Below are 17,931 nucleotides of genomic sequence, written 5' to 3'. Positions count from 1 at the left end.
CATATTGACATGAAGTATCACCTGGTGATAAATCTGCAGAAAGGAGAAACCATCAAACTGATCTACTGTCCAGCAACACAAATCAATGCCGATGCCCTCGCCAAGCCACTCCCTAGAGAACAATTCGAAGTTCTGAGAATGAAGAATAATCTTGTGAGCTAAGTTACAAGACATTGAGAGGAGGTATCGGAAGTGAAGAATGGGAACTCCAGACTACGTGGCAAGAGAGTTAGACAGCCAGAGAGGCAAGCCCAATGTTTCCTTCCTGTGTTTACTCTCCCGTCACTGTCTCTTTGGTATGTGGAGTATATCTTCAGGGAACAACTTTCTTCCTTCCTCCCCCACAACACCCTGCACGCACCAAGAGGGCGGTCCTCGTCTTGGCACTGTGGTGCAGATGGTCCTCTCACCATCTGCATCCATCCTGAGTCAGTTAGACTAGTTTACTATCCTGTCTCTGAGCTTCCCTATCTAGATTGTAGTTCCAAAATAAAGTGACTATTATTAACAGTCTAGCAGTGACTCTGTGTGACTTTTGTAAGCTTCTTGGTAACCTGGTGCAAAGATCCTCCTGTGTTTGTAGCTTTAAAGCACACTGCTAACTAGTGGGTACTGGACGAACTATACCGGTTAGCCCAACATGTGCTGCAGGAATAGCTACTATTCACAGACAGATCCAAAGGAGGTGCTTCAGATGAACTTGCTGATGCCATTTAGCTTCTTCATTGATCAATCTGGCAAAGCCATGTCTGATCTCTGAACCTAGAATAATACCTAGAATAAAACTTTGCTGGTCTTAAAGGTGCCACTGGACTCTAACTTTGATCTCTGAACAATAATTGGTGGTGTTGGTGAGAACTGTGTCTCCAGTGAGACTCGAAGTTCAACTCAAGTCTTCGTCCTGGATGAATCAGGTGCAGCGAGACCCAACATGATGCCCGTTCTTGCCACCTGCTTGCTTCTTCCTCGATAAGCAGAAACAATGGCGACACAGTATCCATTTTTCTCTCTCTCTCTCTCTCTCTCGGCTTGGCTTCGCGAACGAAGATTTAAGAAGGGTGCAATAGTCCACGTCTGCTGCAGGCTCGCTGGTGGCTGACAAGACCAATGCGGGACAGGCAGGTCCGGCCACAGTGGCTGCAGGGAAAAGTCTGATTTAGGGTTGGTGCTGTAGCAGTGCGATTCTTCCTCAATCTCCTTTTGTCCTCAAGACCAGCTATGCGTGTGTTCTCAAAGGAAGAGACAGCCTGGTGGATGGTGTGCCTCCATGCTTTGCGATCTGAGGCTAGGTCAGACCACTGGTGATGGTTGATGTGACAGGTGCTAAGGGATTTCTTCAAGGAGTCCTTGTACCTCTTCTTTGGTGCCCCTCTATTTCGATGGCCGGTGGAGAGTTCGCCATACAGGGCAATCTTGGGAAGGCGGTGGTTTTCCATCCTAGAAATATCCATTAGATGTTCAAAAACAACTGCGCTAGAAATACCAAACACTTAATGCAAAAACTGTATCTATTATGAGAGTGCATGAGCATCCAAAAATCCATACATGAGTATTAAAATCAGTAGTCCTATGCACAAAGTCCCATGCAAAATAAATCCGTTTCGTAGGGTGACTCCGAAGAAATTCACAAATCTTCATTGAGTAATACTACTCCAAAGTAATCCAAAACGCGGAGTCCTTCCACCGATGTTGGCATCCAAAGGAAAATTCGCCTTCACGTGATCGCCGGCTTGTTACCACGCTCCACTGCGTCGCAGCTTCTTCGTAAGCCAATTCACAAAGTCATCTCGACTAGTTCTCACACACGCCTGTTTCTTAAGCCGTCACTTAAGAAATTGAAAATGGGCTGCCACCACTCTGGGAGGGGTCTACATGGGGGGGCCCAGAGCACCCAACCACTCCTGTTCTCCTTATGAGTAAATCCTCTTAACTGCGACCAAGGAAACATGGGAACCCAGGCAGCATAACAACAAAAAGAAGTTTAGTATTAATGCTCTAAAAGCAATAAGCGTGCTGAGAGGAGCGATGCCAGCCTTCCCTTACCCACTTCAATGTGGGCACCTCCATAAAGCGTTCTCTTAAGAAAGCACGGGATGTGTCGAGGCTTCTCCCCACTCCCATTGGTTCTGGACCTACCTTCTGAGGCCAAAGGAAACAATTCCACCCCATCCTCTATAGGACAGCCCTTCAAGTACTTGAAGATGGTGATCCTATCACCTCTCAGCCGCCTCCTCTCCAGGCTAAACATCCCCAGCTCCTTCAACCTTTCCTCATAGCACTTGGTCTCCAGACCCCTCACCATCTTCGTCATCCTCCTCTGGACCCGTTCCAGCTTTTCTATACCATTCTTAAAATGGGGTGCCAAAAACTGAACACAATACTCTTACCAGAGCAGAGAAAAGCAAAACCATCACTTTGCATGATCTGGGCACTATCCTATTGATACAGCCCAAAATTGCATTTGCCTTTTTAGCCACTGCATCACACCGTTGATTCATATTCAGCGCATGGTCCACTAAGATCCCTAGTTCCTTTTTGCACATAGTACTGCCAAGACAAGTCTGCCCCATCCTATAACTATGCATTGGATTTCTCCTACCTAAATGCAGAACTTTCCATTTATCCCTGTTAAAATTCATCTTATTGGTTTTAGCCCAGTTTTGCAACCTGTCAGGATCATCTTGTATCCTGTCTCTGTCTTCTACTGTATCTGCAACCCCTCTCAATTTAGTATCATCGGCAAATTTAATAAGGAAAGGAATGGTCCCCTGTGCAAGCACCACTCGTTTCCAATTCTGGGGTGACACTGCTTTCACAATGTTTTCATGACAGACTTTTTACGGGGTGGTTTGCCATTGTCTTCCCCAGTTTTTTACACTCCACCCCCCCCCCCCCGCAAGCTGGGTATTCATTTTACTGACCTCGGAAGGATGGAAGGCTGAGTCAACCTTGGGCCGGCTACCTGAACCCAGCTTCCGCTGGAATCGAACTCAGGTACTCAGACCAGAGTACTGCAGTACTGCTGCTTTACCACTCTGCGCCACGGGGCCGCAGTAAATTTAATAAGCATTCCCTCTATTCCTTCATCCAAATCATTTACAAAGATGTTGAACAAAACAAGTCCCAGGACAGATCCTTGAGGAACTCCGCTTGTCACTCCTCTCCAAGAGGATGAGGAACCATTCACAAGCACTCTTTGGGAGTGGTCTGTCAACCAGTTACAGATCCACCTAATGGTAACAGGATCCAAACCACATTTTACCAACTTGTCAACAAGGACAGTATGTGGAACCTTCTCAAAAGCCTTACTGAAATCAAGATAAACGTGAAGGTAGGGCCAGAACCCGGGGGCTGCTTGCTAGTTCAGCCCTTCCCCTTACCTGCCAGTGGCCTTGTCTGACTGCGCTGAACAAAGGCACCACCCCACGTCGGTTGGCCTGGGCTACAGCTGCTCCCTGCTCCAGAAGCAGACGACAGACATCCAGCTTGCCTCGTCCTGCTGCAGCAGTCAAAGCTGGAAGAGAGAAACAGTCTTGATTGGATGGAAGATCGTGCCATGGAAAGCATCTGCTTCATGAACCCAAACGAGAGCAACCATCTGGCATCAGCAGACTTGGAGCTGTGTACCTCCACAGGCCATCTCTGCCTACAAGCCGACCCTCAACTTGGAAAAGCAAACGAAAGGCCAAAAACGAGGGGGTGGTGTGTGTTTGTCAAAAAAACAAAGGGAACAGGCTTCAGGTTCTGTTTCCAAGACTCATCCAAGTCATGCAGATCCTACTAGGGCATTATCTGTGTCAACTATGGCAACTGCTTGGCATGTGGGACTTTCCTCAGGGAAATCGCCACAGGTTCTTAGCGGTGATTGGTAGAATTCTAGAATCTCAGAGTTGGAAGGCACGATGTGTCCAACCCCCAGTTCGGTGCAGGATCAGCCCCTGGAGCATCCCTGACTGGTGTTTGTTCAGCCGCTGCTTACAAGACTGCCAGGGAGGGGGAGCTGATTCCACTGCTGAACAAGTCACAGTTTTAAAAAGTTTTTCCTAACATCCAGTCCTCTCCTATGGCCTCCTCTAAGGGACAGCCCTTCAGATACTTCGAGAGAGCAATCCTGTCCCCCCCCCCCCCCTCAACTTCCTCTTCTCCAGACTGAGCATTTCCAAGTCCCTCTGCCTTCCCTCCTAGGGCTTCTTGGTCTCCAGGCCCCTGTGTACGAGTTACAATCCTTGCAATGTAACTTGTACTTTGACCTAAATCCTGTATGTACAAAATAGCTTAAAGAGGCCAAATGCTTCATATAAAGCTAGATATTTTGCCTTTTTTTATTTGGAAGAAACATGTCACTGAAGATGCCAGAGAACTCGTAAGGGTTCTGGCCCTACCTTCACGTTTATCTTGATTTCAGTAAGGCAGTGAAGAAAATTCTGGAGACCAGGGCAGCACTTACTGGCAACTCCAGCACAAGCGGCTATGTTGGGAATGACACTTGACACTTGAGTGTTTATGGAGCCTGTTCAGGAAGAGTTCAAGATCTTGAAGTCTCTTGGAATGCTCTATTAGAGGTTTTGGGGGTCTTCTCCCTCTGTATGTCACCTTGTTCTGATTTTTTGATTTGCATTATGTAGAGTCTGCCTTTCTTGTTGAGACTCAAAGTATACTATATCTGGTGTGAGCCAATACCATCCATAGGACAGGGACACGCAATGAACAGTGCAACAAGGTATGGATTGCAGAAATCTCAAAGAGAGCTAAAACAAAGGCAAAGAAGAGGAGCTGGTTTTTATACTCTGCTCTCCACTACTCAAAGGAATCTCAGAGCAGTTTAATTCCAATTGCCTGCCCTTTCCCTTCCCACAACAGACATCCTGTGAGGCAGGTGGGGCCAAAAGCTCATACGCTGAATAAAACTTAGTTGGTCTTAAAGGTGCCTCTGGACTCAAACTTTATTTCCTTACCTATTACCTGTGCAAAGCCTTCCTGAATAATTCACTTTGCATAGTTCGCAGAAGGTAAAGAGAGAGGGAGTCTTCTCAGGGCTTTCCTTGTAGAAAAAGCCCAGCAAGGACTCATTTGCCACACCCCCTAATATCACCAATGTTTCACCACGGCTTTTTTGTAGAAAAAGCCCAAGAGGGACTCAGTTGCATATTAGGCCACACCCCTGATGTCAAGCCTGCTCAAAAGAAGCCCTGAGTCTTCTTAACCTTCAGGTAGGCCATTCCCTAAAGGGAGTGTGTGCAGGGGCAGAACAAAGAATAGTCATGCACAGGCCTTTGTCACGGACTGCCTTGTCTCAGCATGGGAGCATGGGTACTCATCAGAGGAAGAGGACAACTTGTCCCAAGTCCTGCTTTGGCAGACCCCTCCTATCAGACTGAGGTCTCGGGGTCTTGCTGAGTCAGCAGGACCCTAAGAGACCCCAACGTGGTGTGAGCCAAAGCACCTCAGGAAGAGAGGAGACGAAGGGCCCTGGAGTGCGGTCCTGACAGCCTCCCCTCTGCTAGGGAAACGGCACATCAGCCACACTCCCACATTGAAGGTAGCTGGTCTCTGTGGCAACCCTTGAATCTGAGCCATGCGTTTAAACCAATCACATCCTCTGAGACTGACTTTTCCTCTGAATGTCTATACAGGATGACATGATCTACTGCCTCAAAGCCTGCCGACAGATTCAACAGGAGCAACAAAAAAAGAATGGCCTTTGTCCGCATTCAGAAGGAGGTAATCAGTTAACACCTCTGCCTGAAGCCAGACTGAAAAGAGTCTAGAGCAGATGAGTTATCCAAAAAGACCTGGAGTTTGTCTGCTACTCCTCCCTCCATCAGGTTGCCTTGAATAAGCAGCTTACAGCTTGGGCTACAATCGGCCACATCATTTTTGTGTAAGAATGACCTTTTTAGTAGTGGGCAGATAACCGCTTCTTGAGTGGCTGAGGGGGAGTGCCCTGAATCAGTGATTGTTTTGTGGTGGTCAACAACGACTTCTTAAGATGGTCCTCACATGATTGAGCAGCCAGGATGGGCAGTAATGGGCCTATTTCTCAGAGCACTGACAACTTAGGGCCAGCTTTACTGGCAAGTGCTCCAACGTTTAGCTGCAAAAGAAGAAAAGATCAGTTGTATTTATTTATTTACCATCCCTGGTGAACATGAAAACGGGGCTTTCTAAAAAGAAGGCAACACAACAAAAGCTAAGGGAGCCTGCTAAGTGAACTTGCCCAAATCAGCACCCGGGACAAAGCGCGAAAGCAAACCTGACCACCGAGTGGGGCCGAATCTTTACTTCTTTCTTTCAAAACGGAGACAGAAGCAAACACACCACTTGCAAGTTTCAACTGCACCCAAACCCCTCAAAAACGTCCATGTAATGTTGAAAAGAAGGACTCACTGTGGTGCGTGCATGGGCCCAAACTCAACAATAAAACTAGCAGTGGGGAAGAAACCGATGTATTTTTGTGGAAGGCATCCAGACTTTCATTCTTTGTCCCATTCAAAGGCCTCGGACAGAAGCCCACCACGTACAATTGCCATTTGCGGTGGAGCTCAGTGCACAGTCAGCCTCTCTAGTGTTGAAGCTGCTTCACGCATTCTCTCGCACATCTGTTTCAAGTGCCAGTCAGCATATATACAGATATGTATATAGACTGGCATCTCTACACATGTGGCCAAGTGTAGCCCAGATTCCTGACAGGTTGCATCTGCGTGGTCCCAGCCAGTGGAGAACACAACAGCTACAAGGGCACACACTGCAAGAGAAGGAGGGGAAGGTGCCTGCCTGCTATGCAAGCGTCCAGGATCTCTTCCTCTGACAGTCCCACTCTTGGGAAGACATCTCCATCACAAGGCCTTGCCAGTAAGGCATTGTGTCTGTGCTGAGAAAAATACAGAGTAGCACTTCAGTCTGTTTTTCAGGGTGAAAGTTTTGGTGTCCCTCCCATTTCAGTAGCCAATCCTCCAAGAGCTTAGAGGGTTTTTGGTACAGGGTTTACTGTAAGCTCCAGGAGGACTGGCTACATCAAGGGGGCGTGGCCTAATATGCAGAGGAGCTCCTGCTAGAAAAGCCCTGTGCCTTGTATGTATCACAGTACACAAATAATCTATCGACTATAAAATTAATGGGTTTGAACACAATGCCTTTGCTGCTGAAAGGCTAGTTGACCAAGAAAAAAAGAAAAAGATGAGTTGGTTTTCTATTACCCAAAGGAGTCTCGGAGTGATGTTCCTTCCCTTCCTCTCCACAACAGACACTGTCTGAGGTAGGTGGGGTTGAGACTGTTCTGAGAGAGCTGTGACTGATCCAAGGTCACCTAGCTGGCTCCATGTGGAAGAAGAGTGGAGAATCAAATCTGGTTCTCCAGATTGGAGTCTGCCACTCTTAACCACTACATCAAGCCGGCTCTCTGGAATTGCTTTTAGATGGATTCCTGTTTGTGTGTGGCTTGTGATTCAAGGGTTCCCCCAGTGAGATTTCAGACTTGCAGACTAAAATAAATTTCTTATACATATGTAGAGTTTAGTGTTTTAAAAAAAAAACAACAGAAAAGTTTCCTTCCAAATTGCAGTTTAGAGTGCAAATAATAATCCTATAGATACAAAAGGCAAGCCATCTTGGCAAGAACTCACCTACCCTCCCATTGGCTGAGCCTCATGTCGCTAAACCTTCATTGGAGAGCAATCCAAGCCTCAGGACAGACAAGGATTGGGTCACTGGGGAAACTGCCTTTGCATGCTATTGGTCCATCCTGCCTGGCCCTCCATTTCCTTTCAGTGGCTGCTGCTAGGCAACCATAGTGTTCCAAGGTTGGTTCTCTCAGTAAAAGGTGGGGGGAGGCCCCTTCCAGGACTATTTTGGCCTTTGAGGGAGAACTCATTGGGTCCAGTCCTGACTAGGGCTGTCAGCTCCAAGTTGGAAAGTTCCTGGGGATTTTGTGTTGGAGTCTATAAAAGCCAGATTTGGGGAGGGGCGGGAGAGGCTATTAAAGGAATTTGGAGGCCATAGATTCCACCCTCCAAAGCAGTTATTTTCTCCAAGATGGGGAGACAGATCTGTTGTATGGAGTTCAGTTGTGATACCAGGAGATTTTCAGGCTCCACTTGGAGGTTAAGTAAACCAAATGGGATGAACACAGTAAAGTTGGGAAACAGGGGAGACCCGAGTTCTACAAAGAAGTCAATTTCAGTGAAATTTACAAGACTATGCTGTAGTTACTCAGTAAAAAGAATTTTTCAGACTCACTATTAAAGGAATATCTCATACTATTCTATAACAAATGATGTATATATCCAAAATTATAAATCAAAATTACAATAGAGCATTTGCCATTTTTCATGATAACACAGAATCGCTAATGCCAGATAAAGAAACTGACTAGTTGCGTGCATATTGTTGTGAGCATTGGTTCCAGATAATATGAAGTGAATTGATCAAGATGAAGGTCTACAACCAAAACACGGCTTTTTAAACCTAGGAAACGTGTTATCATTTACACTTCATTATAAAGACATTGCCTCATGTGTTGAGTCTTCAAAGTACTGCAAAGTAGCTTTTGACATAGCTGACAACATTGTCATCCATCAGGAGAGGTCAAAGCACACTTACTAGGACTTTGCACTCTTTGGAGTCTTTACTCTACATGGCCTTTTTCATCATGAAAAATGGCAAAGCTCTATTGTAATACTGATTTATAATTTTGGATATATACATTATATGTTATAAAATAGTATGAGATATTCCTTTAATAGTGAGTCTTTGAAAAATTCTTTGTACTGAGCAACTACAGCATAGTCTTGTAAATTTAACTGAAACTGATTTCTTTGTAGAACACAGGTCTCCCCTGCTTTCCATCTGGAGGCTGGCTAGCCTAGGCCTGGCAGCACCCTCTGGGTGACTTGATGCCACCTGACTGGCATAACTTAACTAGGCCTGGCTGCTTTCTACTGTTCAGCAGCAGTCCCCCTATGACAGTTAGTGTGGCACAGAAGTTAATGCTTCAGAGCAGGATTTGCCAGAGCCTGGTTCTTGCTGTAGAAGCTGACTGAGTGATTTTGAACCAGTCACAGACTTTCAGCCTAATATACTTCACAGGGTTGTTGTGCAGATCAGAAGGGGGAGAGGAAAATGATGTAAGTTGTATTGGTACCCACTGTGCAGAAAGATTCTCCTTTTCCTAGGTAGAGGCTGCAGGGAGGGGAAAGGAGATGAAAGACTGAAGTCTGAGGCGCAGATAAAGGTAGGCTGATGGTTGGCTGAGAAGGAGATAGGGCTGCCAACTCCAGGTTGGGAAATTCCTAGAGATTTGAGGGATAGGGCCTGAAGAGGGTGGGATTTGAGGAGGGGTGGGACCTCAAACAGGTGCAATGCCCTAGATTCCACCCTCCAAACCAGCCATTTCCTCCTGGGGAGGCACTGTTACCAATCTCCAGGTGAGGGCTGGAGATAACTCAAAATGCCAATCCTAGGCTGCAATTCCCTTCCCTCATCATGTGTTCTGTTTTTACAATGTTGAGCACCTTTTCCCACTCAAGAGAAAACTGACGAAAAATAGGAATTGAACAGTTCTGCCTTCTCTTCATTACCTGTTACAATTTCACATTCCTGTCCCCATAAGGGGACTACTATGTTTTTGCACTTTTTCTTACATTGAACATAAGAAAAGAACCCTTCTTGGAAGTGTTCCAGAACAGGTTTGACTGTGATGAAGCTGGCACCAGGATGTGTTTATTGAAAGGATGGCTGGATACCAGAGTCACTTGAGTTTAGATGCCAAAGCCAGTATCGTGAAAGAAATGGATACGGGCTTCTCCAGTACAGGAATCTCCAATGGATACGGGCTTCTCCTAAGTATATAATACTCCTGGGGATCTGGAAAGCTAAGCAGGCTCAGCCCTGGCCTTGGACTAGGATGGATTAGGGTTACTATGCAGAGGTAGGCAATGGGAAAGCACCTCTGTTAAGTCTTGTGCTTTGAAAACTCTGTCAGGTTGCCCATAAATCATCTGTGACAAAATGGCAAAAAAGGACCAAGGATTAGGGATGCTGTGATCTCTTCCAAGAATGATTTTGCAAGGTGAACTTCTCCTAATCAATGATAGTGATTAGGGATGTGCATTTGGCTCAGCCGAGCCAGGGAACCCCCCCCCCCCCCCCCCAATATAATGCCTATATAGCATTATTTGGGCTCCCAACTGTCAGGTTGCTGAGAAATGCCACTGTGGTGCCTAGTCTTTCCAGCCACTATTTTATTGTAGTGCCTCTCTGTGATCCTCAGAAGTACAAACCTTACTGATCATTTCACATCAAAATGTTTTGTTATATTACATAAAAATCCATGTGAGCGAAATTCTTGCATTCCTGCTTTTATACATTACCATTATACCACTCAAATGTGGGAGACGAACCAGTTGTTTTCTGTGCTGCCTCCAATGTTAAATTATTTTAAAGGAATAATGAAATTATGAGAAATTAAGCAGAAGAGGCTTAATTGTGTTGTGGTGACAAGCAGGGTTATACCATATTTATTTATACATCACAAAACCTAGCATTAATAACGTTATGAGAAACTATGAAGAGGTTAGGATTAGGTTTTGTGTTAGCAATAACCAGAAGATATGTTCATTAAAATACAGAATGCTGGTGGCTGAAATGTGAGCCTGACTCCTAGGTTTCCGGGCTGGCTCCTAGAGCCATTCCCCCCTCCTGGGGTGAGGGTCAACGCCAAGGTCCCAGCTCCTGGGCCATTTGGGTCAGGACTGCCAGAAGGGTGGTCCTCAGGACACGAGACTGGATGCAGCCAGCCGGGCACTCAGCACAGGGGTCCAACTCATTTGTACGAGGGCCGGATCTGATGTGAATGTCATTTTAGGTTAGGTATTCAAAAGGTTGAATGTAACAAACATAAAAAATAACAAAATATTTTTTACACAGTGTATATAAAAGTATAATATACATCAGCTTATTGGACTTGCATGTCTAGTAATCATAAAATTGCAAATGTGAATATTTCGTTTAAAACCGCTACACCAGATGTGTTTTGGCCCCAAAGGTCTTATTCAGTGACCTAAAACCACATTGCAGACACACATTTAAGGGCCTCTCACCAATTAATCTGTTTCTGGTTGAGTTTCTGTCATCTAAGTCCATGCAGATGTGACTTTGTCAAGCTGCGCCACAAAATGTGATGCCAGGAACCAGAGATATAAACTTTATAAAGGTGATTTCAGATGCTGCAGGGCAATTTATTTATTTATTTATTTATTCGTGATTTATATCCCGCCCTTCTCATGAGTGGCTTAGGGCGGCTTCCAAAAATTGCTCAAACATAAAAATTAAACAATTTAAGTATATAAACAATTAAATATTTAAAACAGTTAAAACCTTAAAAACCAATAGTAGGCTTCATTGAATTGGATGTGATATGCAGAGAGGTAGTAAGTGTGGAAATACCAGCATTGATAATGAGACAGGAAACAAGGTTTCAACTGGGTCCAGAAGGATGCAAAGAATAAATGGACATAAGTCTGACGTTAGAAACCACAACATTCAAAAGCAGTGGGAAAACATTTTAACCTTCCGGGACAATCAGCTGCTAATTTAAGAGTAGCAGTTCTCTTATAAAGAAATTTCAAGGAGAGATCAGAAAGAGAGACTGATGAATTGCAACTAATAATGAGGTTCAAAACAATACACCTTCCTGGATTGAACTGAGACCTGGGTTTCCTGTCTTATTACTAATGCTTGCTATTATCATTTGGCATCTGAAATCACTCTACTCTCCAAGATATAAAGACAGATGGACTCACATTCTAGCTGTATTTGAAGAAGTGAGCAGCGACTTACGAAAGCTCATGCCCTTCCACAAATTTTGTTAGTTATTCAAAGGTGCTACTGGACTATAAGAACAGAAGAGAAGCCATGATGGATCAGGCCAATGGCCCATCCAGCCCAACACTCTGGGTCACACAGTGGCCAAAAACCAGGTGCCATCAGGAGGTCCATCAGTGGGGCCAGGACACTAGAAGCCCTCCCACTGCCAGGACCGGATCTACAAGTTTTTTGATGGGAGGGCAAAATTAAAAAATGATGCCCCCTTATGGGCCATTCTGTCTTACAGTCCCATAGAATACAACGGACTCCATACCAATTTGGTCCCCCCCCCCTCCATTGGCACCCGGGGCAAGTATCCCCCTCTGCCCCCCCCCTAGATCTGGCCCTGCACACTGTTGCCCCCTCCTCAAGAATACAGAGCATCGCTGCCTCAGAGAGAGAGTTCCATCTATACCTTGTGGCTAACAGCCACTGATGGACCTCTGCTCCATATGTCTATCCAGTCCCCTCTTGAAGCCGTCTTGCTCCTTTCCGCTAATAACGATTGAAAACTGTGCTGTTAGTTTTCTTTTTTCTCTTCATCTGTTAGAACTGGAGGGGGGAGATGTCATGCATTGATTTCAGACTGGGCAAAATCCAGCCAGTGATGGTGATGATAATGAAACTTCTAAAAGCAATTGGGGGGGGTTAATGAGAGTAAGGAAGGGGAGAGCGGGAGACCTGTTGAACATATGGAACCATAAATGTATCTTTAAATACTTCGTAATCTACTTCCATTCATTAAAGAATGGAATCCAATCCAAGCGTTGTAAGATCTCAAACAGCAGAGCAGGGTCTCGATGTGAATTGTCTGTAACAGAAGACCCCCGCCTCCCTCTCTTTCTCAAGTTGTGTGTGTGCACATGAACACTTATACCTTGAGTAAAACTCTGTTGGTCTTACAACTCGAACGCTGTTCTCTCTCTCTCCCTGGCTCCTTCCCCCCCATCCCAGTCAGGAAGAAAGGGGAGGAGACCTCAGCCAAAGGGGGGAAGGGAGCTTGGCATTGGAGGAAAGGGGCAACAAGAAGGTGTGATGCAGCAGTGGCCCCAGGGGAGGAAGCAGGAAAGAGCCAGTTGCTGGTGGGCTGGATACAAGCCCTCAACGGGCAGGTTCCAGCTTGTGGGCCGGATGTCTGACACCCCTGCACTAGATCCTTGCAGTAAAACTGCTCCTCCTCTACGGTGGGATTGCTTCATGGTGCTCCTGAGAAAGGTTGTTTTGCTTAAGACAGCAAAACTGGTTTACTCACGAGCAGAACAGATGCAAGGGGGGGGGGGGGTTGAGAAGTACCACTAGCAGACTGGGAAAATTTACTCACCAGAAAACTGTGGCTAGGTCCCGGTATCAGTCCTGCTACCCATGGGTTGGGATGTACTCCCAAGACAGAGAGAAAAACTTGCCACCCTTTCTCCTGCGTCTGCACCAGGAGTGTGCTGTGGAGGGAAGAGAGGAATGGCCGGCAGGCATCCCCAGGCAAGGGGCCCCTAGGGGGTTAGCAGGGGCAGGCGGACAGGAATGCACAGGGCGGATGTCTGCAAACGTTAGGGCTTCCCTTCCTTGCCGGGCTCTTAGGCTCAGGGAGTCCACAGAGGCATTTCCTGCCTTCAGAAGCAAAGGTTTACAGCTTTCAGAACAACAGCTGGTCTGGTCACAGCTGATTCACATGTGGCCAATCAGCAGATGTGCAGCGACGGGTGGTCCATGCAGTGAACTTGATCCCCAGGCATGTGTTGGCCAGATCCAGACCAGAAGCATGGTGCCTAAGAAGAGGGGGGCTTCCCCTGTCTCCCCCACTCTGCTTTCCAGACCTGAGATGGCGCCAAGGAACCACATGTCAGTTGGGGAGACTCAGAGACTGATGGCTGCATCAGGTGAGTTTCTTCAGCTGAGGCTGCCCGGGAAGATGGCACTGTGGACAAAGCTGAAGTCCCTTCTCCTCAAGCACTGTGGCCCCATCAGAATCAGTTCTGGGTATGCCTGAGAATTCAGCAGCCAATACAAACCGCACAAAGCAGGCCTGACATGTAACCCCCTCCATATGTATCACTGGCCTCCATGTGGGCTATGCATCAGCCCTGGCCCTCAGCCTACCCTCAACAAGAGCGTCAGGAGCTCAAAGAATGCTGGGGCAACAGCAGACGTCTGTCCTCTTGTATGGAGACTGCAGGAAGAGTCAGGAAGCTCCTTGAGGCAACCTTTCGACAGCTCTACTGCCTACCCTGAGCTGGAAGCAAAGCTCCTAAATACAGGACCCCAGCAGAGGTAACTGAAGCATTTCCCATCTGTCCCATAAGATGGTTTCTGCACAGAGGCTGCTTTAGGAAGCTTACTGGAGTCCCACACCTCGGCTACATGCAGAGCTCAAATAAAAGTAAATGCCACACAAATCTGCCAATATACTAGCTCAATGTTTCACCAGAAACAAGTAAAGGTAGTTCCCTGTGCAAGCACCAGTCGTTTCCAGCCCTGGGATGATGTCACATCACAACGTTTTCACGGCAGACTTTTTACGAGGTGGTTTGTTATTGCCTTCCCCAGTCATCTACACTTTCCCCCCAGCAAGCTGGGTACTCTACCAGCTACCTGAACCAGCTTCTGCTGGGATCAAACTCAGGTCATGAGCAGAGGGCTCTGACTGCAGTACTGCAGCTTCACCGCTCTGTGCCACGGGGCAGACAACTCCCCAAATTCAAACAGTGTCTGCGGTGCAGGATCCGCTTGCTGACAACAGGAGAGCAAGTGCCTGAATTCAGGATTCTAAATTTTGGAAGCTCAGGGCTTGTCCATCACAGGCTTCACAATGACACAGGCCCGTAACACAACACAGATGCCAAAAGTCACATGAGCCCACGCAGCTGCCTTCTACTGAGTCAGACCCTCCTTGGTCCATCAGAGTCAGGACTGTCTCCTCAGACTGGCAGCGGCTCTTTCTCCAGGGTCTCATGCGGAGGAAGGTCTTTCACATCACTGATGGCCTGGTCTTTTCAACAGGAGGTGCTGCCTGGGATTGAACCTGGGACCTTCTGCGTGCCAAGCAAATGCTCCGCCACTGAGCCCTTGGGCAGCCGGAGACCCCTGACCTTTGTCGGTTCTGGCTGTGGGTAAGCCCCAGATACCAGGCATCCGCCGTGCCCACGGGAGTTCTAGCCTTCTGATGGAGCTTTGTGTCTCCAGGACCGAGTTTTCAATTTTCCAGTCCACCGACTCAGGATTGCATATTATTGATCTGTTGATCCTGATAGTTAGGTTATCAAGTTGAGTGGGCAAAATCCAGCACCACCGCAGTCTCCCTGACACCACTCCTGACCCCAGTGAGATCACTTCTGGTGACTCTGGAAATGGGAGTCGTGTTGGGGATATCAGCAAACAGGAGGCAGAGACAACCCCCACCACCACCACCAAAGCTGAGAGTAAAGACTTCACCCTTTACATTTTAAGGGGGTTGGTTTTCTATAGCAGGGGTGGCCAACGGTAGCTCTCCAGATGTTTTTTGCCTACAACTCCCATCAGCCCCAGCCATTGGCCATGCTAGCTGGGGCTGATGGGAGTTGTAGGCAAAAAGCATCTGGAGAGCTACCGTTGGCCACCCCTATAGGGTAGATCTGGCCGCTAGACTAGGGAGGCCAGGTCCACCCACATGCAAAACAATGCCCCTGTAAACTTTGAAAAAGCCAAGCCCCAGCCCTCAGCTGTAAGGTGGGAGCTCCCCTCAGTTCTCCGTTCTGGGTGGGGAAGAGCTTGCTCTTGTAAAACTTAATATTTCTGGTACCATGACAACACTCATGATAGTGAACAACGATAAGCATGTCCTTCCCAACACAGAATTACAATGATATTTTTGCACTTGCACACCTTTACTGAGTAAGAGCCCCGTGGCGCAGAGTGGTAAAGCTGCAGTACTGCAGTTGGAGCTCTCTGCTCACTACCTGAGTTCGATCCCAGCAGAAGCTGGTTCAGGTAGCCGGCTCCAGGTCGACTCAGCCTTCCATCCTTCCAAGGTTGGTAAAATGAGGATCCAACTTGCTGGGGGGAAAGTGTAGATGACTGGGGAAGGCAATGGCAAACCACCCTATGAAAAGCCTGCCGTGAAAACGTTGTGAAAGCAACGTCACTCCAGAGTTGGAAACAACTGGTGCTTGCACAGGGGACTACCTTTACCTTTTTACCTTTACTGAGTACTCTGTGGAAGCTACGACTTCCAGGAAGAAACAGTAGCAAGAGGGACTCAGGGCTGTTCCTGAATCTCCTGAAGGCCAGCCCACCGCTTTGCACGGACCAATCAAGACCTTGGACAGGAGGTACACCATGTCTAGGGAATTTACCTGTCTCTCCCCAAAGACTGTCAAAGCTGTTGATTTGTGCACGCTCCACCTCCTCCTCATCTTTTTCTGGAAGATCAAGCAAGTAGGAGACAATCTAAAAACAAAGAAATGTGTCAGTTCAGAAACCACTCCGCAAGCTCAAAATACGCAGCTGACATTTGAAGCGGGAGTTGCTCTGAACTAACAAGAGGGGAGAAACAGTTAACAAATCTCCCGATCTTCTCAGTATATAATAATTATTTTACCAAGGAACCCATACAGAGTTGTTTGGGCAACAATTCTGCAAAATAAGCTTTTGCGAAGACAATCACAGGACATTATATAACAACAGTATAACAAAAGTCTCAGATTGGACATCACTAACTCAAAGCATCTGTTCTCTCTTTAAAAACCAATGCAATAAGAATTTTCTAACGGGGGTCTGTTACACATTCGGCTTGCTGGCCTACCCACGTCCAATAAGACCCAGAACTGTGAGCTGCCCAGCCACTGATATGAATTGGTGCCATTTGCCCAATCCGGAAGAGGAGGTTCCATTGTATGGACACTGGGCATGGCGGCAGCAGCAGCGCCTGTGAACCAAGGAGGTGGTGGTTTCCCTTAGGTGGATTCTGTGCTCATGTCTTCTGCTGGAGCAGACTGGACCTCACCAGGAGGGGAAGAGCGGTGAAGTCGCTCCCTGCCACTCACCCACCCCATCTACAAACTCCTCTTGCTGGTTTACAGAACCCTTGACCCACGAGTGGCGACAGACCTCCGCGTATCCCATGCTGGCAGCTGCAATGAGGGCTTGCTGGATGGCCTGGCTCTTCTTGAAGACCCCCTGCTGCTGGCCGCCCATCGTCCAGTCACACTGGATCAAGAACTTGACCACCTCCAGGTGGCCTCGGAGAGCTGCATGGACCAGGGCACACTGGCCATTCTTATCCAAGTGATCCACCTTTGCAAAGAAAGACAAAGCAACCCACAGAAGCTGAAACAGACTGCTTTCATTAGGACCCTCCTTCTCATCCATTCATGCTCTGTGCTTCTTTGGGCAAGAGACAGACCACCCACCTCTGGTTCTAAAGAAGCTGATGCCCCCTCCCTAATGCCCACAAATGACTCTCAGTGGCCTACGAGGGTTTTGGGCCTGTCTCCCTGCCTGTAAGAAGGCACCCGTGGGCGAAAGGGGAATCTGGCCCTTGGACCACTCCAAGTCCCGTCAAGCATTCTTCATGGCTTTTTAAAAAAGCATAACGGGGAAGTGGTGAGTATCCCCCCAAAATAAACAACTGCTACGTGACATGGATTGGCAGGAACCCAGAAAGCCACGCTACACTCTGCAGCCTCTCCTAAAGAGAAGACCAGACCAACAGACTGCTCATCCTCTCTTGTCCCCACACAAAACTATCAACTGCCGTTCCAACCAACCATGTTAGCCTAAAGGAATCTCCTGCTATATGGATATATCACTTTCAAAACATGAAGCACAACTTTATTCACCAAAAACAACACGTAGCTTTCTTCCGTTTTCTAAACTCTTATTCCGCCCCCTCCCAACCTTTTCCTGAAAGATCCCAAGACGCTTGTGGGTGCCTTGGAACAGCCACGGATGGAATCTCTTTCTTAAAGCCACAGGTGTTCCTTTTATCATGGCGGGGGTTTTAACCGCTCAAAGTTTTTTGTTTTGTTTTTAGATTTCAGATTTTTCTGCAAACCGACGGTGCTTTTTATGTTGCAGAAAAACCTGTCTTGTTCATTC

General features: G+C 47.1%; 1 protein-coding gene across 11 annotated transcripts in view; it reads right to left on the bottom strand.

The window, feature by feature from the left end:
* Positions 1-17,931, bottom strand: part of TANC2 (tetratricopeptide repeat, ankyrin repeat and coiled-coil containing 2) — a 238,424-nt gene that overhangs the window by 29,081 nt on the left and 191,412 nt on the right. For all 11 annotated transcript variants that reach the window (XM_060255815.1, XM_060255816.1, XM_060255817.1 and 8 more), the window contains 3 exons: positions 16,942-17,127; positions 16,188-16,281; positions 3,381-3,514 (listed from right to left, as the gene is read on the bottom strand). In XM_060255815.1, coding sequence (XP_060111798.1) covers positions 3,381-3,514; positions 16,188-16,281; positions 16,942-17,127 — 414 coding nt within the window. The remainder of the gene's footprint in view (positions 1-3,380; positions 3,515-16,187; positions 16,282-16,941; positions 17,128-17,931) is intronic.

Source organism: Heteronotia binoei, chromosome 15 (genome assembly GCF_032191835.1).
Source record: "Heteronotia binoei isolate CCM8104 ecotype False Entrance Well chromosome 15, APGP_CSIRO_Hbin_v1, whole genome shotgun sequence".
In the NCBI taxonomy this organism is placed as follows: Eukaryota; Metazoa; Chordata; class Lepidosauria; order Squamata; family Gekkonidae; genus Heteronotia; species Heteronotia binoei.
The sequence above is the reverse complement of the archived record's forward strand: the minus strand, read 5'-3'. Positions and strand labels throughout refer to the sequence as shown.